The sequence below is a fragment of the Ceratotherium simum genome, chromosome 19 (assembly GCF_057802395.1).
Source record: "Ceratotherium simum simum isolate JZ-2026a chromosome 19, ASM5780239v1, whole genome shotgun sequence".
NCBI lineage: Eukaryota > Metazoa > Chordata > Mammalia > Perissodactyla > Rhinocerotidae > Ceratotherium > Ceratotherium simum.
The window spans coordinates 23,994,993-24,019,871 of NC_141918.1; the positions used below are offsets into that span (position 1 = coordinate 23,994,993).

At 36.2% G+C, this 24,879-nt stretch overlaps 1 protein-coding gene across 2 annotated transcripts in view; it reads right to left on the reverse strand.

The window, feature by feature from the left end:
* ASCC3 (activating signal cointegrator 1 complex subunit 3) overlaps nt 1–24,879 on the reverse strand; it is a 344,123-nt gene that overhangs the window by 12,324 nt on the left and 306,920 nt on the right. For both annotated transcript variants that reach the window (XM_004422154.3, XM_087443924.1), the window contains exons 37-38: nt 19,998–20,222; nt 1,044–1,195 (exon numbers count right to left, since the gene is read on the reverse strand). In XM_004422154.3, coding sequence (XP_004422211.2) covers nt 1,044–1,195; nt 19,998–20,222 — 377 coding nt within the window. The remainder of the gene's footprint in view (nt 1–1,043; nt 1,196–19,997; nt 20,223–24,879) is intronic.

The window sequence follows — 24,879 nt, forward strand, 5'->3', positions numbered from 1 at the left end:
AGGGTGGTACCCTTACGTGCCTGCTTTACTGCTGAAACCCAACTCGCATAACTTTTACTGCCAGACTGGAAAGGTTCCTGGAACTGAGCCGCAGACATACGAGGTATCTGCTTTTCCCCTCACTCTGTGAATGTGCCATTTAATGTCCAGGGACATCCCTTGTTGGGGACTCCAGCACCATGGAAATAACTGCCCCGGAAGCTGGTACACTTCAGTCAAATTGAGGAACTTTTCTGAGGAGACCCCATGTGTGTCTGAGGTTCTGGCTGGCATCTGTATCCAGATGTCTCAAATGACTGCCACTCGTGGTCCAGCTGATAGGAGGCTGAGGGCATAATGGCAGGCTGTAGCCAGACTGTTTTGCTTGTCTACATGACTGAGAACCAACATTTTGGCTGCAAAGTATCTCTCAACTGGTGTGAAACACTGGCACGAAAGAAACATTTTCATTTAAACACTGCCAACCTTGCTTGTAATATGTACTGTTCTTTTCCTTGCTAAGATCTTTGTAGCCATCTACATAGGACCTAAGGGTTAAATAATTTGATGACAATATAAACTCTTTTTTTAAGCACAGGTTATATCTTGAGCTGCTAGTATAAATAACTACCAAGTTTTGGACATTTTGCAGATGCACAATTTACTTTTGATAATGGATTTCAGATCCCTCAAATCTATTCCGCAAATAACAGAAATTGGTAATTTATTTTGCTTTAGATCACAAAGCACTTTAATAACATCTTTTTAAATGAAGGCTGATATTGTAAAGGAACAAACACAATTAAAATAGAAATATATCCAATGTTGCAAATGGAAAACAATTTAATAGAAGGTTAAAATGAATTGTGGTTCAGCTTGGAACAGGTGATCAAATTCTAAGTGAGAACATTACAGCACTAACTAGGCCATGTCTCCCTCTGGGAAACAGGCATTTTCGCTGTAAAGAATCAATATTCTAGGCACAATCTGAAAAAATCCACATGTAAAGAAAATAATTTTTTTGAAATTTGAAAACCAATTACATTGAAAATTAAAACAATTACCTGAAAATGTGAAGATGGTGGAGTTCTATGTTTGGTACTGTAAGAAGAGAAGAGTCTTTTAACCACCGACCCTGGATCACCATCTGAACCAGGTTGGTGATGTTTAGGACAGTCACCAGCCAGCCCTGGTTTGCAGCCACATCCAGCATTGCCTGAACAGGGAGAAGGCACATATTACAAGAATACCACGGCACCTGCCCTCTCCTTTGGGGATCTGATGCTAGCCTTAACAAAAAATAAACAACAAAACCAAGCTTTATACCTCTAAATCAAAATAGATACCCGAAACCAAACTACAGTTGGATTGGAGAGAACAAACTGAATGTCCCATAACATTTATTGCACACTACTTCCTACAAAGTGTCAAGTTTTTAGCTTTTTTAGGGCAGCAAAGATAGCAGCCAGATAATACTCATACTCATTATGACAAAGAAAAAAACTCAGCGTACTTGGAGAGCAAATACCCATATAATTCGCTGTATCAAGAGCATTAGCAGCTGCATTTAAAGAGTAAATCTCAGGTAGTCTTTTCCAAATTTAAAATCAATAATGGTAAGGCGACAGGAGGTTTTCTTGCCAAAAATTTATTTTCCCCAAAGAGCAGCTTAAGGACAGAGTCCTGGTTTTCAATGAAAATGATACACCACAAACTAGCAAAGGGACAACTGCCAGTCGTGCATGTGGAATGATGGGCAGCTATTCATATTAGTCTATACATTTAATCTAATGTTTTATGGACAAACAAACGCTGCATTTGCTTAAGGCAAAACTAAACAGTGAAATCTTATTTAAACAAAGGAGAAGTTTACACAGGCAAAGCTATTTCAATTAAATTAGATTCTGGAGAATGCTGACTTAAAGACACATAAGTTAATATCACAATCTGAGGCAGCTCTTTTATACAGTTTTAGAAGTGTACTCTCTTGTTTTGGGAAATGAAGAGAGGAAGGTAAGAGAAATTACACATACCTAGTAAGTGCTTAAAATGATACTTTAATAGTAAACATCTCACCAACAGCAAAATATTTATAAAATGTTGTACAAAATCTATTAGTACATTTTTAGTAGTAATTTTTAAGGCATATTATTTCAGTAAAATTAGTTTGCCATACTACTTAGTACTACTGAGGCACATACATTTTCCTTCTAAGTTTTGAATTTCCTATTCTGTGTTCTCTAATCTACAAAAAGTAAAATAGTTTAAAAAGCATCTGGCTAAACCAATCTGTGGTCTTTTCATACACCTTACAAGGAAATGGCTCAATGTTTGTGGATAGCATGGTTGATGTGATGGAATGGTCAAATCGGTCTTTAGCACCCATGAGTCTATTAATTATACATTGTAAAGCCTGACTGTTGGTAATAGATATATTTATATACACAAACATGTGTATGTGTGTATATCAAGGTGTATCCACGTACAAATTTACATATTTATAACTCTGGGGAAAATACACTTATATTCTTCCTATTTCTCTGCAGAGCTGATTAAAACACTTTGCCTTTCTTTGAAGTATATGAGACAAGCTGGTCATGATGAACACTACTCAGAACAAAAAGAAGTATTAGTTTACAAGTCACAACTCTTGAGTTCTGTAAGGGAAGAGAAAAAGGAAAGAGAAATGAATAATTATATCTAATGCAGTGTCATGATGATGTTGGAGGTTGTAATGTGGAGTAACTATGGAGATTTGACTTGTGATTTTACATTACAACTTGACTGGAAATAAATTCCAGACCAAAAGCTCACATATTAGAAGAGTTGGATGGATGGAACATATGTTTTTAACTTTGAAGTTTTCATGATGAAGTTGAAAGATTTCATAAAATTTATGAGAGTTCCCCACAATTTTTCATTGTATGATCCAGATGTGAAAACGTAAAAAATCATGCAAAGTGATTGCTTACATGAAGTAAATGAAAAGCCACATCATGAATTGAAAACTATTATTTGTCTTGTTTTAGAGAAAAGGCAGGTAGGGAGATCAAGAATCTGGGATGATAAAGGTTTTGTGACTACCCAAACTGGGCGAGCCAAAGGTTGCTATGTGTCTCTGCTTAATCACTCCACAGTTGGTCCTGTTTTCTTTGCCTCCCCCAGCCTTCATCAACTCTCACCCTGGAATACAATAAATACCCCTTTTTCTCATTATCATCTAATTTTTCTTCAACCTGTATTTTATATTGTTACCAATGTAAATTTTTACAGAGGTGAAACTGATCAAGTCATTCCTCGGTTTCAATTTCTTCAGTGTCTTCACACTGTGCAGAGGACAAAAGCTAACACTTCTCTGCATGACAGTTGACACCCTATGATCTATCTGGTCCTGGCTTACTGCTCTGGCCACCTTCCCCTCTGTACTCTCAGGCCAGCAATACTAAATTGCTGCTGTTCCCCCACATTCGTCCTTGCTCTTAATGTTCTCTTTTTACAAACACTGCTCCCTCTACCTTGTCTACCTGGGAAATTCCTAGTCATCCTTCACGTCTAGCTCAAATGCTACTTCTAACTGTGAAGTCTCCCCGATTCTTCCGGGGGGGATTGTAGGTACTTCTCCTCCTATGCGTCTGCTGCTCTTGACACACGCCACTGTTATCCTACTGTGATTCTTTGTTTACACATCTGCCCTTTAAACTCTAGACTCCTTGATGGCTAGAGTCTGGGAATATTTTTTGTAACTCTAGCTCTAACACAGTGCACTCAAGAAATACTTGTTTTGCGAAAGAATATTGGTAAAAATCCAATCACAACGGTCACAACATTCTGCTTGTTATTGCACATCTGCCAAAGGCAGTACAGTGTAGGAAAAAAATGACAAGCTTTGATATCAGATAGACAGAGGTTTGAATCCTAATTTTGTCCCACTTACTATGTGTAAATGTGGGGAAATCACATAACCCTATTATGCTAGACTTCTCATTGATAGAGGGGTATCATAGCTCCTTATAGGGGTGCTATGAGGGTAAAAGGAGATAATGTACTATGTAAGGCATCTAATATACTGCCTGGAACACAGTAGACCTCAATAAACAGGAGTCTATTTTTAAAGTTTTTCTAAGATAAGATGAAAAGAACACCCTAAAACAACCCATTCTTTCTAACAGGGACTTCCTTTGGGCCTTCTGGTCTTGATTTCTGCACCAAGTAGTACAGGGCTTCGAGGGGCAGGGCATGCAAGGTCAGGAGCTAATGCATTGCATGGGCAAAACTGTTGGTTGAGGGAAGTGTGCAGTTACAAGACAGTCAGGGGACGAGGCCAAAGACAGACCCTGAAGCTCACGCAAAAGTGGAGGACGTGGGCTTCGTTCTCAGTTTGAGCGGGCAAGCCCATGTTACTGCTCAGAGGTACACATCTGAAGGGGCTAAGGTCAAGCGTGGTCCAGGAAAATGGGCCTGAGGGTCCCGGTTGCCTGCACTAACATATCTCCACATGACGGAGCCTAGGATGGACTCCCTGTGTCTCACTATCTTTACAGCTGTCTTCCTGGTAGAGAAGGACTAATAGGTACATGCTTCTCCCTAGAGCAGCACTCGCTTTGGCAACAGCTAGAGATCATTTCCCAAGTCACCTCAAAGTCCCTGACAGAGATCTAATACTCAATAACAAACGGTTGTTTTAGCACACTGAGGAGAAATAACTCTGGACATTCTTTACCAGCTTAGCATTAACGTTAGCCAAATACTTAATCCCCCTTTACCTCTTATCCACTTTTCTACTTGGCATGCTACCCACCAGGCAAAGCTAGGATGATTCTAAGTGTAGGGGGAAAAGTGATGGGAGCTGACTGTGTGTGAGACTTTCTCCTACTAAGTCGGAAATAATTTCAATTGATGGTTGATTCAGAATTCTGTCATGTCCAGCTGTGACAGAATGGAAATATGATTTCTAGCACTGTATTTATTTATAAAATTACAGTACCATTAAAACCTTACCATAATTAACAGAAACTGTGGGGCTGTCATTTATTTATAGGAGAGCAGGTGATGAGTTTGGTTTGGAAGACATTTTAACCGAGGTGCCACTATGAAGCCAGGTGAGAAGTCCGGGTAAAAATGAGCTCTAGGGAGAGAGTAGGGGCTAGGGTTGTGGACTTAGAAATTCTGGGCACAAAGCGGGCAGCAAAATAGTTAAAATGAGCAGCCCATACCTGGAGCAGCCCATTCCATACCTTCCTGCCTGTCCAGAGCTCATACCTGGAGATGAGCTCTGGACAGGCAGGAAGGATAGGAATAGGTGAGGGTCTAAGGTACTCTCAAGGGCACTACTGAAATAACAGGGATTTGAGTGGTCGTTTGTTAAGCATGTACTATTTGTCAAACACTCTGATAACATTTTATGTAAGTAATTGAATTTAAACCATTTTAAAGATGAAGACATTGTGGCTCAGAGAGGTAAAGAAACATGCCCAAGGCTACAAAGCTCTGGTAAATGGGTACAGCTGGGATTCAAATTCTGGGAAGCCTGACTCCAAAATGCTTGCTTTTAACTAGTATAGTAACTGGTATAGTATACGGCCTATAAAGTTCAGGATGTGAGGAAAGTGTGTGGAATTCCAATGGGGTCCTTTGTTAGAAGATTCTGTGATGAATGTGCATACTAGATAAAATGGGGCTCTGAGCAGGTTTCCTGACAAGACGATGTTTAAAGCAAACAGTAAGTTTGGATGAAGTGGAAACAGATATATAATTCATGAAAACTTGATACTTGTGTGAAGACGGTGTGGTATACTAGAGAGAGACGTGGCCTGAGAGTTTAGAGTCTCGTGCCTTTAAATTAATTGTAAGACCTTGGGCAAATCACTTAACCACTGGTATTCATTCTTATATGAAAAATCAAGGAGTTTGATTAGGCTTGTGTCTATCTTCTGTAAGCTTTAATCTTTCATCAATAAAATGCCAGCATACTCATACTATATTTTCACTTGTTTTTATAAAGCTCACCTTCTATCTTTCCAGGTGGATTGTAATATCCTTGAAGTCAGGGGCAGAAAAACCTAAGTCAAAAAAGAAGGCAGCATATACCAAGCACAGGATAAGCTGCACAGAGAAAAGACCCTCTTGGGATCAGAGGAAGATGAGGTTTCCGCTGCTGGGGTGTATGGGTGAGGCCTCACAGAAAAGACAAGCTTCAGTCACTGAAGCCTCACACACACAGAGTCTTTGGAGAGAGAGAAGCTCTGAGAATGGAAATTGATAGCACTCATTCATAGTAGAGGGTTCAATCTTGTCTGTAAGTTGGAGGTGATATCTTTTGCTGGGAGAAAGTACTGTAAAGGAGCATGAAAAGGTTTGGAGTAAGTACTGGGGGGAATTAATGATGTGAATAAAAACTAGAGCAGCAGTGAGTTTCAACAGTATGACTTTAAAACAATAATTATAGAAATTATTTGAAACAATTAGAAATTGTAAAAACAATTAGCAATGTTTTGTGATTGTTTCCAGTAATAATGAGTACAATTAATTTGAGTATGAAAGCAGAGAATGCAGAGGTTGATGAACACCCGGAGGTGAGAGATTTTAGGTTACTAGTGATATCATTGTTCAAACGGACAACACGAGGGCCAATGCTATTTAGGGTGGCAAATGAAGTCATAGTGGACTGAAGACTAAACTGATGGATTAGGAAGAGCATAAGAGGTTCAGGTCTAATGAGTAACAGAAATGTTCAGTCAGGTTGACTGGTAAAGATGCTACGGTCAGAGAGGAGACTCAGAAGGTGATATCATGGAAGTGGTGGCTAACTTGGTTTGGATATAGTAATTATTAGAGTGGAGGAGTTTGGGATGCATGCAATCACAATGTGGAAAAGACCATCTGCTGAAGCCACTATGATGACTGCAAGAGCTGGGATGAAGCTGAAGACTATGAATTGGTGTTTGAGGAAGGTGGGGAAAGAGACTAGAGTTTGGAACACAGTTGGAAAGAAAATTTTACAGACATTGAAAGTAAAACATAACGTGGGTAAAAGAAGCAGGAATCTGAGAAGAAAGGTGTGGTTAGAGGGACCCGAGGAGGCAGATTTTTATTACTGGAGAAATAAGAATTAGCCAGTGCAGGAGTTTCAAAGGGAATGTAGAAATGGGGTGGTGTGTGTGTCTGCCTATGTCTGACTGGGAGAGCAAGAGAGGAAAGGAGAGATGGATCAGGAGAGAGAGAGAGGCGAAAAATAAAGAGAGGTCCACATACTGTACACATCCTAGACCTCACCCTTGTATGGAACTCATGGAAGACTCTAGAACTTCTGAAGTACTTGGCTTTATGCAATGTAAAACAATAGCAACAACCACCACCACCACCATCAGCACAAAAAACAACCCCATCCCTCACCCTCCCAAACAAAAAGTGTTCGAGTTTAGAAAACAGACACTCTCTGGAATGAAATTTTTTAGGCTGTAAGAGTCCTGAAGCCAAAGGCATGCTTTCTGACTTGAATACACCTATGTCCTCAACATTTATTTTGAATCGATTTCAAGAATTCCCTAAGCATATCAGGCTTGGTCTTAGCATTTAAATTCAACAGCATTTTCATAGTGGTGTTACTATTTCTGCCAAGGACAGATTTATCCAAATCTACAGATATTTTTCTTCTTATCTTCTGCTACTGTAGATTATATTCAAAAATGCAAGCTTGACAACATGTATTTTATATCAAAGTAAATTTCATTCAATTATTATGAAAAGTCCCAACCTTATGCAGTTAAATCAAACTGTATAGACAGTATGCATATATGATGTGATAAAAATATTTGTATAGTAGTACACAGATTATAAAACACTTTCATAAATAGCTCTCATTTAATCCTTAAAATACCAAGTATGAGGCAGGCATCAGTACTATGCCCTTTTCACAGATGGAGAAACTGAGGCTCAGAGAAGTTCAGTGATTGTATAATCACACTGGTAAAAAGTGATAAAGTTAAGACTTGATCTTGATTTTCCAATTTCATTTCTGTGCTCATTACAATATATTCTATTACCTCTGAATGATTTACATATTCTCTGTCTTGTTTCAAGAAGGATTTCAAGTGGTTTATGTCTGTCCTTTTTTCCCTATATAGCAGAAAAACACAAACTCCAGACAAAATTATTATTCATTTAATTAATTATTGTCTCTGAACAAATTTTGTCAACATAATTTTTGAAAACCTAAAATTTAAAAATTAATTTTAATCTACGATTTGGTTATATCTACATCTGAATATTTGATATACAGGCATTAAATATCTTTGGAAACACAACTGAATTCTGGATTTAAATAATCCAAGAGTAAAATAGGAACTTTGAGCACTGTGATTGAATTAAGTCAACTTCCTTGCAAGGAAATAGAATCACGGAGTTAGGCCACTAAAAGAAAAACTATATCATTCAATGCACATCAAGAGGTATGTTAACAGGTGGGTAATAAGATGTAGCTCTAAGGCCCATTATTAAAATATTTCTAAACCTCAGTTTAATAAGTCTGTTAACTTAGTCTTCAGAGTCTTCAAGACTCTGGCTGCAGGGTGACATCTGAAGAGGCAGAGATGATGCTCCAGCCTCTCTACCCCCCTCTGAGCATTCTGATGACTTGTACCCTCTCTTCTTCCTCCCTTTATTCTTTCTCCTCTTCAAGGAACCTTTTCTCCTGTTCCTCATATCTCCTGATAGTCATCCTCATGAGTCTAGTGGCAGCATAGGGATTACAGCAACCACATGAACACAAGATCACGAGAAAGGGCTGAAATGACTGGATAATGTTGCTACTTCTGTTCAGGTTAAATGACATAAAGATAACACTGCCAGAGTTTAAGAGAAAGATTTATTTAGTTTAGAATGAGAAAAAAAGATTTTCATTAATTTATAAAAACCAAGTTGTTATTTACGGAATGTCATGAGAATGCAAAATACTACGGAAAGATCGTCAAAAACAATGAAAGTCCGAGAAACTCACGGCCCAAGAGGAGCCTAAGGAGACATGACAACTAAATGTAACATGGTATCCTAGAGTAGAAAGAGACGAGCAGGATCCTGGAGTAGAAAAAAGACATTAAGTAAACTAAAGTATTCTGAATAAGTATGGACTTTAGTTAATAATAATGTATCAATATCAGTTCATTAATTGTGACGAACGTACCATATTAACATAAGAGGCTAATAATAGAGGAAAACTGGGTATGGGATATATAGGAACTCTCTGTACTATCCTTGCAACTTTTCTGTCAATCTAAAACTATTCTAAAATATAAGCTTTATAAAAAAAAAAAAGCCATGGAAATTCATCCTAGGCAGCTTGTTAAAACATTAGTTGTTAGACATCTGCTAGAAAATGCACTATTTAGTTCAAGAGCTCCCAGAAGTTTTATAATGATGGGGAAACCTGAGAAAAGCTTTCTTGACAGAAAGGAACACTCCTTTAAAGGTTCAGGTCAGCTGCAAGTAATGATACAATATTTTGTCAATAATTAAAATGCTATAAGTAGATTTACAAGAATCTTTTTCAATAGCAACAGTTGTTCACAGTAACTTTCTTCTGAACTTTTACCCCCAGAAGGTTAGCATTCAGGAAGCTCAGCTGCTGTCTAACAAACTTAATTAATCAAAAAGTCATTTCCGAGCTGTAACTATGAGTAAAAGCGCTTCAAGTGTGCTAGCAAGCCTACAAGTTAATCAAAATGCTAATGCAGTACAAATTAAAGTTGTGATTAACATTTCACAGTAGCTGCTTAAGTGAATTGATCACACAAATGGGTTAAGCATTACTCATTTCCTACAGCCCCAATCGGGAGAAGGGTTGTTATGTGGGTATGAGGAGAGGAGCTGGGGGTAGAAGGATCCTTCATAATAGCATGATATCATCAATAAACCGTCACCAAATTGTCATACAAAAGCTACAGGTAGAGTCACCCAGGGGGAAATAGCCTTCCAAATTATATTATAGTCCTTGAAGGGAGATTGCCTGTAAATCCACAAGAGTAAGTAAAGGTGTTTAATACCTCAAAATCCACACATTTGTGTTAGTTTTGGAAATGCTAAATGTATCAGCTCTGTTGCTTCCGGACTGGGGAATGGTGCTTTGTTTTAGGTGGTGTTTTTGGTGTTCTACTGTGGAATTAAAATGTAGTTTTGACACGGGATAAAATAACCACTACCTGGATGACGATTCTGTACCATAGCGTGGATCTTTGCATTTGGAAGAATAATCACTCAGGATTAAGTTCATTTAGAATTATTTGTTTTTAAATAGTCATCCATTAATAAAACTTCATCTGGCTTCTGTGGCAAGAGATGAGCTCCCGGCAATCTTGCCAGGAAAGCAGCCTGAATTAGACTTCCCCGTCTCCATGAATTTGATAAGGTCACACTACTGTTTACAACAAACAGACTACATTTGTTGGTAGACAATTCAGATTTGGCAGATAATCTTAAAAATTCTATGAGAATCCACACACAATAAATCTCCCTTTTCAATCCTCTTCTAAGGAAGAATGAGAAAGGAAAAAGTGAAATATTTATTCATTACATTCACCCATGATATATTGAGATCTATTATGTGCCAAGAATTATGCCCAAGTCACCTTAACAGTCAGTGACATTATAAATAGTTATTGATAAAGTTCCAGCATATCTTGAATGATACAAAATCCTTCAAATGTATGCTCATAGTATTGATATTCCTTGAAACATACCCATTAAACAGATATATTTAAAACTTAATCGTGTAATTTTCATTTTAGACTTGAGTTACAGCAATTAACTCTTTAACCTGTAGATTGCTAAGTACGTACAATCTAATTTTGGAAGTCTAAAAATTATTTACATATAGTCCACCGATCTTTTTCCCAAAATGATTTGAAGAGGCTTTCTGAAGCCTATTGTGCTTTACTGTCCACTTAAAGGTAATCTTTTCATTTTGTCTAATTATAAGCATTTAAAAATATGAAAGGATTCTATTAAGAATATACAGAAGATTTTATCTACCATTTGCTACATCAAAACATTTCTTACAAGTCCTGGATTAAGGATTTGACCAAGTATTTCTTTTGTTAAGCTTGGCAATACCTGGACTATTTTCACTGCTAACTGTATTTGACTCTGTGATTCTAAAACTTGTTCGTTTAACTGATAGTGACATTCTGCAACACATGGACAACCCACCGAGCCTGTGCTTACTGCACCCCTAGGCACATCCTCCTCAAAGTTACATTAGCATTTCTCCATGGCAGTTCCATCTCCTGGCATCATCCAATATTTCCATGCTTTTTAATCTACTACAAATGGGAATCATTTGTTAATGGAAATATAGACCCAGCTATAGTCATAGTATCTCTCAGTTAAAAGAATTAGATCAATGAAAAATATTCATATCATTATATCTTCTTTTGCATCCCTTATCCTATTCCTTCCTATTCTCAGACTCTACTATGTGCATACATACATATCTTAAGTTTATCAATTAAAATACTTTAAAAAATAGATTGAGGATGCAATGTGTTTTCAGAATAGCTGTAAGTTATAGAAAAAAATATAATATTAGTTATTTGAAATGTAATACACTTAGTTTAACAAAAGTTGTTACAGAGATAAAGAGGTCAAATTATTGTTTTGAAGTTTGGGATAAACAACAATCCCACCAATAAACTTTTAGGGATTTGTTTTTGCAAATTTAAGAAGGTTCTCTGAATGGAGGAAAGCATACCAGTCCAATTTACACATCCCCACCCCCCCCATTCCTCTATTCATGCAGCTTACTAAAGCTATTTTTTGACTAGCACCTTTTGTGACAATTGATAAAGCCTACTGGAACACTTTAACAATAATCTGAGTGGTATATGAACTACCTATTATGTGTGAAAGAGAAGGCTGGAAACTTAGTACTACAAAAAAGACTTGGACATTAAGGAAAATAATGTAAAACGACAGCTCCTACATTAAAGTTAGATGCAAGAATTTACAAAACAATGGAAACTTACACACCAGCACATAGCTCCTTAAAGATCTTCTTTTCAGGTAATGAATCACCTAGAGTATTTTCAAGGCAAGTGCCCTTGGTTACCTTTGCCTACTTCCATTAGGGCAATGGAACATGAATTCAACCTATACAAGCATGCGCCTCGGTATGCAGAACACTGAACTTTATGCTCTTCCTCAATAGAAAAGAGGAGATGCCTGCTATCTTTTGGGGAATTGGTAGTTCCGTATCTTGGGGTAAGAAATATCTGAGATTGCCTATTGCTACTACAAGACTGAAGTTTTTCAAAAAGGACCAGTCGGATGGACAAGGGCTGCCTCCAGGGGAGCCCCATTAGTGGTGGTGGTGATTAACTAGTGAAAGAAGCCAAGAACCTCACCTAAGCAGAGAAGGCAAACCTTCAAGAATGAAAAGGGAACACAAAATGTGTGTTTTAATAGTAAACCTATGCACAGGTTGTTCTAGTATGCATATACTATTTATTATAGGATTATAATTATGATGGCTTATAATTATGATGGCATTCCTCCTATGGTTGTATCTGCAACTTGATCTTTCCCCCATTATTTCCAAATATTGTAGTTTGGGGGAAAATGTGGGGGAGTAAATGGTTAATTCATTGGTCTACGTAGCATAATATAAAAACCTTGGGAAGGATCATAAGCAGTTGATACCAAAAAGGCAAACAGCATATCAACTGGACACTGTAGAGTGATATAAAAAAGGAGTTATAAATATCAATCATATTAACAAGTCTCTCTTAGAAACAGGTTAAAGTAATTATAGGCCGACTGTTGAAAGGGAACTAAAGTAATTAAAGGGAGGTGATTTGAGTACACATTGAAAAGGAGGGATTACAGTCACGCGTTGCTTAATGATGGGGGATATGCTCTGAAAAATGCATTGTTAGGTGTACTTGTCATACGAATATCATAGAGAGTACTTATACAAACCTAGATGGTATTGCCTACTACACACCTAGGCTATATGGTACTAATCTTATGGGACCACCGTCGTATATGCGGTCCATCATCGACCAAAACGTGGTTATGCAGTGCATGACTATAATTAAAAAATATTATTCATGGTCTCATGGGAATACTTGATTTAAAAAAAATGGAAATTCCTGTGAAGTTCTTACATTTTAAAACAAATTCTGACTAGACTATGAGTACAATTTTTAAATCCATCTTTATAGGACAAACGGAACCCCGTGAGAAACACTTTTATTATATATCCAACTTATGCTGAAAGCTATTTTTCTTTCTGATGTGATCTTGGGAGAGTCAGTCTTCATGTGTAAAACGAGGATAATAATTGTACTACTTCATTGGACTATCATAACAAATGAGTCAATGCAAAGCAAACCAAGTAGAAGAAGGCCTGGTACAGAGAAAGTCCTCAATAAATGTTCACCACCACCACTGTTAATGATGGTTTGCCTTACGGGCCATCATTAAATAGTGATTTTTTGGTGTCGGGTGCAGAGATGGTGTGCAATTCTCTAAATATTCCAGTAGAATTTGGTATTTAACATACATTAATTCCAACTTAAATTTAGAAGAAGAGGTCTCCAGAGATCTTTCTAATCAGTCTATACTGTCTTATTTGTATGTGCGTGTGTGTGTTTTCTCCTTTCACGAGATAACAGCATTATCTTGTAGTCTTTAAAGGCATTGCTGCTCAAGTCTTTTAAAATAGTAAATCTTAAAATGTACACAAATGTTTTGATCTATTAAACTTAGGCTGCAGGCTAGATAGCACTAGCTGAAGGGTAAATCTGGCCTCTACTACATCTGAAAGAAACTTTCCCAAATTAACCCAGCAAAATGACAGCACAATTACACTTTGAAGCACACAGCCCTCTGGTTCTCAGCTCACTGAGTCAGCTCCTCAAGCCATGGTTTCCCTTTTTCCATTAAACAACTTAAAGCATTCAATTACTGGGAAGTTTTGCTCTCAATACCATATAGGAGGTAGTGGGAGTGACTAAGATATAGACCTGTACTCTTATGCTATTTGGCTTTGTAGTGTATTTAGATATTTTTCATTTAAATGAAAAATAACATTTATATTACATTTACATTTTACATTAAAATCATGTAAAGACTTGTGGCACTTCTTAGAAAAGATTAGATATTAGAGCAGGATTTAAAGTCCTGGTATCTCCATTTGGTTTCAGCATGGACTGCCTCAACAAATCACCTTTAAACAAAGTTATTTAACTTCTCTGAACATCAATTTCTCTGTCTCTTGATGAAAACAGCAGAGAGCTAATCAAAACACTAGACATTTATCACCAGTTCTGGCTTTGCCATCAAATTTGGAAAATTTAAGCAAGTCACTTTTAATTTTTGATACTTCTTATTTGTAATTTTCCCATAAAAGCTGACAAAGTTTTCCTTTGGTACCTCCAACACAGAAAGTATGTCATGTCGTTTACTACATTTTACAAATATATTTTATAGTTAACATGATCAAGAAGAGGATTTTAAAGGTGAATGGCAAGAATAATCAATTCTGTAATTACTCAATTTACAAATTAGAACATTTTAAGCAGATTTTAAGAATTGAGACATCACAGTAATTTTTACTTTTATTTTTGTTGACTATGATGGAAATGGAAATGCTACTAACAGTAAAATATCAAAAAGAACCATGACAAAAAATCTCAAACCAAAAAATGACACAAATATAATTTCAAATGGGTACAAGAAGGGAAGGCAGGCTGTACCGTACACTCTGACTTCAAGCCAGGGGGAATACTACTACTACAAGTATGTTTTTCTTTTGTGAAAGATTCCCAGGACATGGAGAGTCAAGACCACAGAGTTTTCATAATCTAAATGATAGCTTATATAAAAGGTATGTTTCCATAAAATAAAGAGAATAAAAAAAACTTTAGAGTTGAATGATTATGATAAAGCAAGGAAATAAAAGAACCAGCTAAGAATGAGAATACTAAGATAGACCTATTTCCTTGAGTCCTCAAATTGTTGTTTACTTTATAAACATTAACTAATGCCCCACTCCCATAAGGTGTTATTTTTACTCAGACACCAGGGGTTAAGTGTCTTGCCTAAGGCCTTACACTAAAACAGGAGCAGAGCTGAATTTATAGTAAGACCTGGTGGCACTGAGTCCCATACACAGACCCAAGGTCATGCTGATGTCCCATGAGGACAGTAGTATAGTTTTCAATCAGCCAGGAGGGCTGCAGCTTGGAAAACTGCTTGAACCAATGCTTTCTAAGGCCAACAGTATCCATGTATCAAATGGGCAAAATAGGGTACAATAATTAAAACTGTCAATCAGTCATGGAAAATTTGACCAACTCTTGATTTTTCTCTTCAAATTTTTCATTGGTAACTCTAATATTCTTTCCTCTTTCTGTCTTGTTTACTATTATTATAATCTTTAAAAGAAACTGCAGGAATGAGAGGATTTAGGCTATAAAACTGTTTGCCATATATTTACAACTAAGTTTATTACCAGGTGGCTTCTGAAAAGCCAAGTCAACATTTAAGATGATCATAACTAATGCTTATAATTTATAATAAAGGAAAATTACACAATGTTTGATAACAAGGGACTCATTAAATAAATTATGATCTTCATATGAAGGAATATAGTGCAGCTATTGGAAATTATGTTTGAACATGATTGAGGAAATAAGTAAATGTATTTTGATTAATGAGAGCCAGGTTTCTCACAGGTGGAGAAAGGAGTTATAAATAAAAAAGGGGGAAGACTAAAACGAACCCTTTGGTGTTGGACTGGAATTGGAGGTATTAGAATAGACTCATGGTTTTACGGATACAAATGTTTTTCACACACTCAAACACACACATATATAAATACATACACAGATAAGTAGATACAGAAATAGATATAGATGTCTGTATATACATACTTATATTTCCTAGCTTTGTCCACAGAGAGGGCCTGGAGGCAAAGACACCCAGGTAGCGACGTAGTCAACAAGCACCCAGATTCTAGTCTCTAAAAGCACTCTCTAATAAAAGGAACCAGGGTGCTTTAGAAAAATGGCTGATTCCAGGGCTGGGGCACGGGAAAGTACTAGATGCCAGAATGCAGGGTGTTCAAAAAATGATGGGGCATGTCAAAGGGCTACCAGAGCCAGTGTGAGAGGCCCCAGTGATTGACTGGGAGACAATCTGAGCAGCAAAATAAAAATAATGAGAGCAATGGATTTTACCCACTAGAATAAAACAAACACTTAATGAGTCTATACTTACAGAAATGAATAAGTGAATAAAGTAAATAAATCAGTGAAGGAGAAGGGAAGGAAAGTTCTTTACAGTAGAATTCCAGGAATAATGGAAATAGAAAATCACAATAATAGTAATTGTTTCATACAAAAATCACCAGTGTATGCTGAAAATAATGTAGGAAAGTATGATGAGAAACAGGGTACTCAAATCTCAAAGTATCTCTCTACAAGATACCTATTAATCAGAAAAGGAAAAAAAAGTAACTTTACAGTGCAGAAGCCTGGCAGACACCACCTCAAGTGTACAAAGTTAACATCACCAGTAAAGAGACACATCCATGTCACAAGCCTCCTGATATGATACACCCAGAGGACAAAACATCACTTCTGTGGTATTCTTGCCAATTATATATAACGTCGATGTAATTATGAGGAAACACAAGGCAAACCCCAAGCTGAGGGACAACTCTATAAAATAACTGGCCAGTACTCCTCAAAAGCGCCAAGGTCATGAAAGACAAGGAGACTAAGAAGATATGACAACTAAATGCAATTTTATTATTTTCTCTGGATCCTGGTCCAGAGAAAGGGCATTAGTGGAATAAAATTCAAACTGACAAAATTTGAATGAGGTCTGTACATTAGTTATTAGGATTAGATCAGTACTGAGGTAAAATGTTAACATTAGGGGAAGTTGGGTGAAGGATATACGGAAATTATGTTGTACTATTTTTTTTCTTTTTTTTTTGGTGATGAAGATTGGCCCTGAGCTAACATCTGTTGCCAGTCCTCCTCTTTTTGCTTGAGGAAGACTTGTTGAGCTAACATCTATGCCAATCTTCCTCTACTTTATATATGGGATGCTGCCATAGCATGACTTGATGAGCGGTGCATAAGTCCGGGCCCAGGATCCAAACCCACAGTCCCGGGCCGCTGAAGTGGAGTGCACAAACTTAAGCACTATGCAACCGGGCCGGCCCCTTGTTGTACTATTTTTACAAACTTTTTATGTCTGAATTTATTTCAAAAGGAAAAAATAAAAAAAAATTTTTAATTAAAAATAAATTTTTAAATTCATTAACAAAAAGAAAAGAGCCTCATATTCATGGGGGTGAAGATACAATTACTCTAAATGACTTTAATTTTAATATGTTGTTTCTCCAAATTTTCTACAATGAAGTGTATTACTTTTATAATTAAAGAGAAAACTATTTCTCTTTAGATGATATTTAGAAGGATCAAAAAATATTCAAGAAATATAAATATCCCAAGAAACTGTATATAAAAATATCTAATAGGGGCTAAAAGTACCTGACTGAATCCTTTACCCTTATAGCAAATTTAGAAACAGACTCCTCTGGAAACTGTTAATTTCTATTATTATATAGCTTTTGAATTGCTATTGATTTAGTGGTAAAAAAAGAAAGTATCAATGAGTTGATCATACATTATAATTTTTACATATGATGTACATATGTACATCTATAAATAAGTAAGTACAAAAATTTAATTCCTCCTGCAACTTTTCTTCAACCCTTTCTGACTCCTGGGTTCATTAACAGGTCAGTGTTTGAGGGGTAAAAAAAACGGTTACAGGAAACACAAATGAGCATTCAGGGCCACAGTTAAAACTTTAGGAACTTTAACCTTTGTTTATAAAGTGTGACTAACAAAGAGTGGCAAATCATCTTTCTAGAGAGGTAAACCATGTGTTAGTTACAAAAGGGTGTCAAAAAAATTTATGTGTTTATTATAGCCTTACTTCCCTTCTAATTCCTGATAGTTTATGCTTACTCTATTTTACAAAACATCCTTAATCTTTTAAATAATCAAATTAGTTTTCTTTTGATAATAAAAACATTAGAAGCTCATTTAAAAACATTCATACATTTCAGAAAAGCATAAAGGAGAAATTAAAAATCACCTAAAATCCTGCTACACAGAGGTGGCTTCCATTAATCTTTTGGTGGACACTATCCTAGATTTTCTCTGTAGGTATATTTTAACATATTGATATAGATATTCTAGACAGATGTAGAATTCATATATGGAATTGCAATATTTTGCCATGTTCTATAACCTGAAAGATACTTAGGTTATTTCCAAGTCTTTAATTTTGCAAACGATGCCATAATGGACATCCTTGTACACGTCTTCACAGACTCATTTACTCTATCTTTAAAAACACCTTAAGTCTTTCGAAAATTTTAAAAATTGTTTTTTATTACAGAAATGTCCAAAAAAGGTATAATGTAGAAAATCAAAATCTCTCATAATCTCAATCCCTGAGGTGTTCTTCCCCTATCCTGCTCCTCTCACAATCATCTCCCAGTAAATGGCAGCCCCATTCGTCCAGTTGATCTGAAGAAAAGCCTTGGAATCATCTTTGGCTCCTCACTTTTCCTAAAAACCTTTGTCCAATCCATTAGCAGATTCTGTTCTACTCAAAAAAATATACAGAATCCAACCAATTCTCACCAATCTCACCCATACCAACGTGGTCCAGCCACCATCATTTCTTGCCTAGCCCTAAAGCATCCAAGGTATGAAAAGTTTCAGATTCTACATTGCAACTAACCTTCAAGAAACACCAGATGTCAAGTTTTTGTGTAGTATCAAAGAAGAATATCCACAATTATCTGAAAAGGCTATAAAAATACTCTCCTTTTCAAACTACAAATTTCCACAAGGCTGGATTTTCTTCATATACTTCAACTAAAATATCATATTGTAACAGACTGATTGCAAAAGGAGATATATGAATCTAGCTGACTTCTATTAAGCTAGACATTAAACATATCTGCAAAAATGTAAAACAAGGCCACACTTCTCATAATTTTTTGTTGTTGTCAAGAATAGTTATTTTTCCTGAAAAATCATCTTATTTATATTAACATATAATGGGTTTATTATCGTTATTTTTAAAAGAAGTAAAAACTATTGGAGAATTTCTCAGTTTTAATTGATATGGTAAATATTCATAGATATAACCAACATAACCATGAGTGAACCACTGTTCTAGTTGCTTCCCTCACATTCAGAGTAAAATCCAAAATCCTTACCATGGTTTACAAACTCCCAACATGACCTGACCCCATTTTCTCTAAAATCTCCACACCCATCCCTCTCTGACTTCATTCCTAATCACCCCTTCTCACCTTTTTCACAATGGCTTTCTTGATTTTCTTCGAAAATACCAACTAAGTTCCTACATGAGGGTCTTGGCACTAGGTTGTCTTAGTTTTTGGAGTACACTCCTCCAGATAATCCCACGCTCACTCTCTTTCTTTAATTCTTTCTTAAATGTCACCTTATAAGCAAGATAGTCCCCGAATACCACGTGGAAAAATAGTGCAAAACGGCACCCTCCACCTTTCTTTATACTTCCTTTACTATACTTTATTATTTCTTTTAAATAGCAGTTATCACCTCTTGACTTATATTTTTAATTGTCTGTCTTCTCCATCTTGGGTGAAAGTCCATAACGGCAGGTAGTCTTCTGTCTTGTTCACTGCCATATGCTCAGTGCTTAGAAAAGTATCTGTACTTCATCTACTTTCAATAAATTTTGATCAAATGGATGACTGAAATCGCCATCTTACTGTATTTATATTTGCTTTTCCTTTGAAAATTCTTGCTTTGAGTCATCAAGTTTTCTCAACAGTGCTACAATATAAGTTTTGGAATGCAAGTATATTTTATCCTAAATAAAAAAAAAAAACAACTAGAAATGATGGGAGAACATATAAGTATTAGAAACAACTTTCATACCTGACATACTCTGAGCGCTTGGTCCAAGACTGTTTTGGTATCGGTGTCATAATCTGGGCAGGGCAGCATGGTTCGGCTGAGATGGGCCTGGAGTAGGAGATGTGCTTTGGTGTGAGGGCTGTCAAATGAATGAGGATTTGACTCCAGGGGAAGACATTTTGCCAGTTCACTATTCATATGATCTTCATTGTGCCTTACTGGCAAATCTGTGTATTCTTCTGCATCCTGAAAAAAAAAACCACGTATATATACTAATGTGCTGGATCAAAAGTATAATAATTTAATGTACTTCTTAGCTTTAACTATTGACATTTAAAACATGGTTTAGAAAAAACAAAAGATAACCAACCATGCCTCTTAGAATTCTGCTTTGTTCAATACTATTATTAATATATAAGCAAAAGCTAGTAATGTACAATATATCTGAAATTCACAAAAGCTCTTCTGATTTATACAGTCAACAAAAATAACAGAAGACCTACTGGGCATCACACACTCTGCCTGACTCTGGGGCCACAGCAGTGAACCAGAAACTGAGAGTTCATCAGGGACAAGCAAGTTCTACAAAGTGTAATGAATGTTACGATATGGTGAGTACAGGGTGCTGAGGAACTCTCAGCTTGGGGTTCTACTTATTTTAGAGGGTCAGGGAAAGCTTCTTGGAAAACGCGTTATTTAGGTTAAGATCTACAGGATGAGTGGAAGAAATAAGGCAAGGCTGGGGGAAAAGGGGTGAGGATACGATTGGTAAGGCAAGAAAAGGACAAAGAGCAGGATCATTAACTTAAAATTTATTGTAATAAATTAGATGAAAATAAAATTATTCAAAATTGAGGGTTTCTGGTTCCACACGTGAGGAGGAGCTTAAAAGCCAACATTTGGTCCTAACAACAAGTAAACAACGGAACAGATTGAAAGATCAACAACTCTTTTTGGATCCATAAGAGAGGGGAAGACACAGGGCAAACTGCTGCCCCTGAGATTGGAGAGAGGCAAACACAGGGAGTCATGGCTAACAGAGTAGAGGGAACCAGTGCTGAAATCAGAAAACGGAGATGTAATCGACGAATTGTCGAAGGATCAGTGTGGACAAGAAATGTAGGTTGCAACCAACCTAGAATTCTGTACACAGTAAAATTACACTTCAAAAGTGAAAGAGAAATAAAGACTTTCTCAGACAAACAAGAATTGAGTTAATTTGTTGAGAAAAACCTAACTAAATGGAGAGAGAGTAACTTATAGATTTAATACAATCTCAATCAAAACCACAACAGACTTTTTTTCCTCTTCAGTAAAAATTGACAAGTTGATTCTAAAGATCATATGGAAATGCAAAGTACCTAGAATAGCTGAAAGAAGTCTAAAAAAGATCAAAGTTGAAGAGCTAGAACTACCTGATTTCAAGACTTAATATAAAGCTGCACTAATCAAAAAAGTGTTGTATTGGAATAGAATACAGAGTCCAGAAATAAATCTATACATATATAGACAACCAATTTGTGACAAAGGCTCAAAGGCAAATTAGTGGAGGAAGAATAGCCTTTTCAAGAAATAAATAACTGGATATCTACATGCAAAAAACAAAAAGAACACTTCAATCCCTACCTTGCACTGTATACAAAAATTCACTCAAAATATATCAGAGACCTAAATATAAAATCTACAACTATAAAATTTCGAGAAGAAAAATAGGAGGGCATTTCTGTTACCTAGGGTTAGGAAAAGATTTTTTTGATAGGATAACTTAAAGTGCAGTCTATAAAAGAAAAAACTGATCAATTGAGCTTCATCAAAATAAAAAACTTCTGTTCTTAAAAAGACATTAAGAGAATGAAAATATAAGCCACAGACCGAATAGGACTTATATCCAGAATATATAAACTCTCAAAACTCAAAGTAGGAAAACAGCCCAGTAAAAAATGGGCAAAGATTTTAACAGATACTTTATATAAAGATGTGCAATATCATTAGTTATTAGGAAAATAAAAATTAGAATGGCCAAAATTTAAAAGACTAACATATCAAGTATTGGCAAAGATGTAGAAAAATTGGAACTTTCATACACAGCTCATGGGAATGTAAAATGTTACAATCACTTTGGAAAACAATTGCACATTTTCTCAAAAATTAAAAATACAACTACCATGTGATACAGCCATTCTATTCCTAGAATTTACCCAAGAGAAAAGAAAGCATATGTCCACCCACACAAAGACTTACAAAGTAAACTGGAAAAAACCTAAATGTCCATGAACAAGCGAAGCGACAAACAAATTATGTTATACCCACACAATAGAATTCTACTCAGCAATAAAAAGAATGAATTACTGATACTCACCATAACATGGATGAATCTCAAAATAATTATACTGAGTGAAATAAGCCAGACCAAAAAAAGAGTATACACTCTAGGATTTCGTTTATATAATACTCTAGAAAAGGCAAACTAATCTACAGTGGCAGGAAGCAGATTGGTGGTTGTCTGAGGAAGGGGTCAGATTGGGAGGGATGGGAGTTAAAACTCAGAAAGGGGTACAAGAGACTCTGATTTGCATTTGATAGGCATAAGGTTCTTGCCTATGAAATAAGACTGTATGATGGAACCTCTTAAGATTTTATTTGGAATTCAAATTCAGTAATATGAAACAATTAGAATATTCTACTATCTATGTATAATATGTCTCCACCTTTTCTTACTTGATCAACAGTTTCAGAAACCTGAGCTTTTACTGTATACTAAGAATATACTACAAGAGTACTTAAAAAAAAAGGGCAATGATGATAGAGTTATATCCTTATGATAAAAATTCAGATTCTATTAATAGGCAAATTCCTATTTCAAAAATTGAATGGAATAAATTCATTTAAACAAATATTTGTTGAATATCTAGCTTATGAGGGAGACAGACATTATTCAATCAATCACATAAATAAATGCAAACTTGATATGGTAACAAGTGCTATGAAGAAGAAATACATGGAAGCATGAGAGAGTTTAGCAAAGAAATTGGACCAAGTTAGAAAAGTCATAAAGGCTCCCTGAAGGAAAAGGCAGAGAAGCTAAGATAGAGGATGAGCAGATAATAACCAGATGGAAAGAAAAGTGAAGTGTGTTCTCGGAACAGTATATGCAAAGGCCCTATAGTAGGAGGGAAAAATGTGAGTCCAAAAGACTAAAAAATGTTGCCCCAAAATAATTTCAATTGATTTAATATAGTATGCTGAAAACAATATCTTTTTTTTTTTTTAAAGATTTTATTTATTCATTTTTTCCCCCCAAAGCCCCAGCAGATAGTTGTATGTCATAGATTCACATCCTTCTAGTTGCTGTACGTGGGACTCGGCCTCGCGCTGGACGGAGAAGTGGTGCCTTGGGGCGCGCCCGGGATCCGAACCCAGGCCGCCAGCATCAGAGCGCGCGCACTTAACCGCTAAGCCACGGAGCCGGCCCTGAAAACAATATCTTAAATGAATATTTGAAACATTCTGTTTAACTGAACTGGATAAATATTTTCAAATTATGTCTATTGTCTTATTTTGTTTTGCAATAGTAAGAAATATCACAGCTATTCTACGCTATTTTGAACACTGTCTTCACTCATTTGGACTGATTTATGCAAGAAGTATATGCTGACACATTGCTGTTAATAAAGTTTTGCCTCATGTGTCACCTTATTTTCTTTTCCTATGTCATTTCAGCTCTTTTCTGTTCTCTCTGAAGTCATCTGCCAAAGAAGAAGGCCCAGTTCTATATGATAGTGCTATTATTTTTGATTTCAGGTTAATTTCAGGACTGAAGCATTGTCACCTAATGACTGACCCATCTCAACCTATTATCTGGGCTCCATCTAAATTCCTATCAGCAACTGTCCACCTATCCCAGATTGCCAAATGGCTCAAGAAAAATGAAACAGCAGATAACGAAGAAGATGGTTCAGAAATCTAAAACATGATCTTTTCCTTCAAGGAAACTCAAATGATATTGGGGGGAAAATGATTTATATAAATAATTATTTTAAGTGTAGAATAAAATAGTGTTATTCATAGAAGAGTTCTGGGGGGAATTGGATGTGCTTGAAAGTTTCCCAAAAGAAACAGTGTTTGTTCTAGGCTTAGAACAATTTGTAGAGGACGAGAGAGGGAGAGAGATTCCCTGCATTCCAGGCAGAGAAAACAGTATGAGCAGATCCATAAAGACAGATAAGGAGAGGTCTAAGGTTTAAGCCTCAGGGATGCGGAGAATGACGACGCTATTAATAGCAGAGAAGTTGGGAACACTCAGTGAGCAGAAGCTTTCTGTCAAGCATGCAAAATACACTCAAAGAGAGGCCAATAATCCAGAGAGCTGGGTGGAGGTGAAGGCAGAAGAAGTCAGCATTAAATCTGTTTCACAGTCTCAAAATTTATTCATATTTAGATTTCTTTCTACTGTTCATAAAATATAACTTCTCATCTTTTACCAGAAGAAAATCACATAGCTATTTTAATACTGCAAACTTAACTGGCTCTACAGGTTTTGGATATGTAGGAAATAGGATTACACTTACAAATTATATGAAAAGTTCAATTAAAATAAAAAAATATCTGGAAAGAATTTGGCTGAAAGCACTAATTAATAGTATTATCTAAGTAATCCACTTCTCTCAGTACAATCTTGTTCAAATTTGATTATATGCATTATACAACCCTTCCCCACACTGAGAGAGAGAGAGAGAGAGAGATTGGGAGGCAACAATATAAACTGGGCATTTCCCAATCTTAGTTCCCAATATGTCTGAAAGTATAAACATTTTTCTGTGATGTGTGATTCTAGTATCCAAAGATGCACACTTTTCATAAAACGTGACTTGTAAATGCAAGCCAACTACTTCATTTGGTGCTA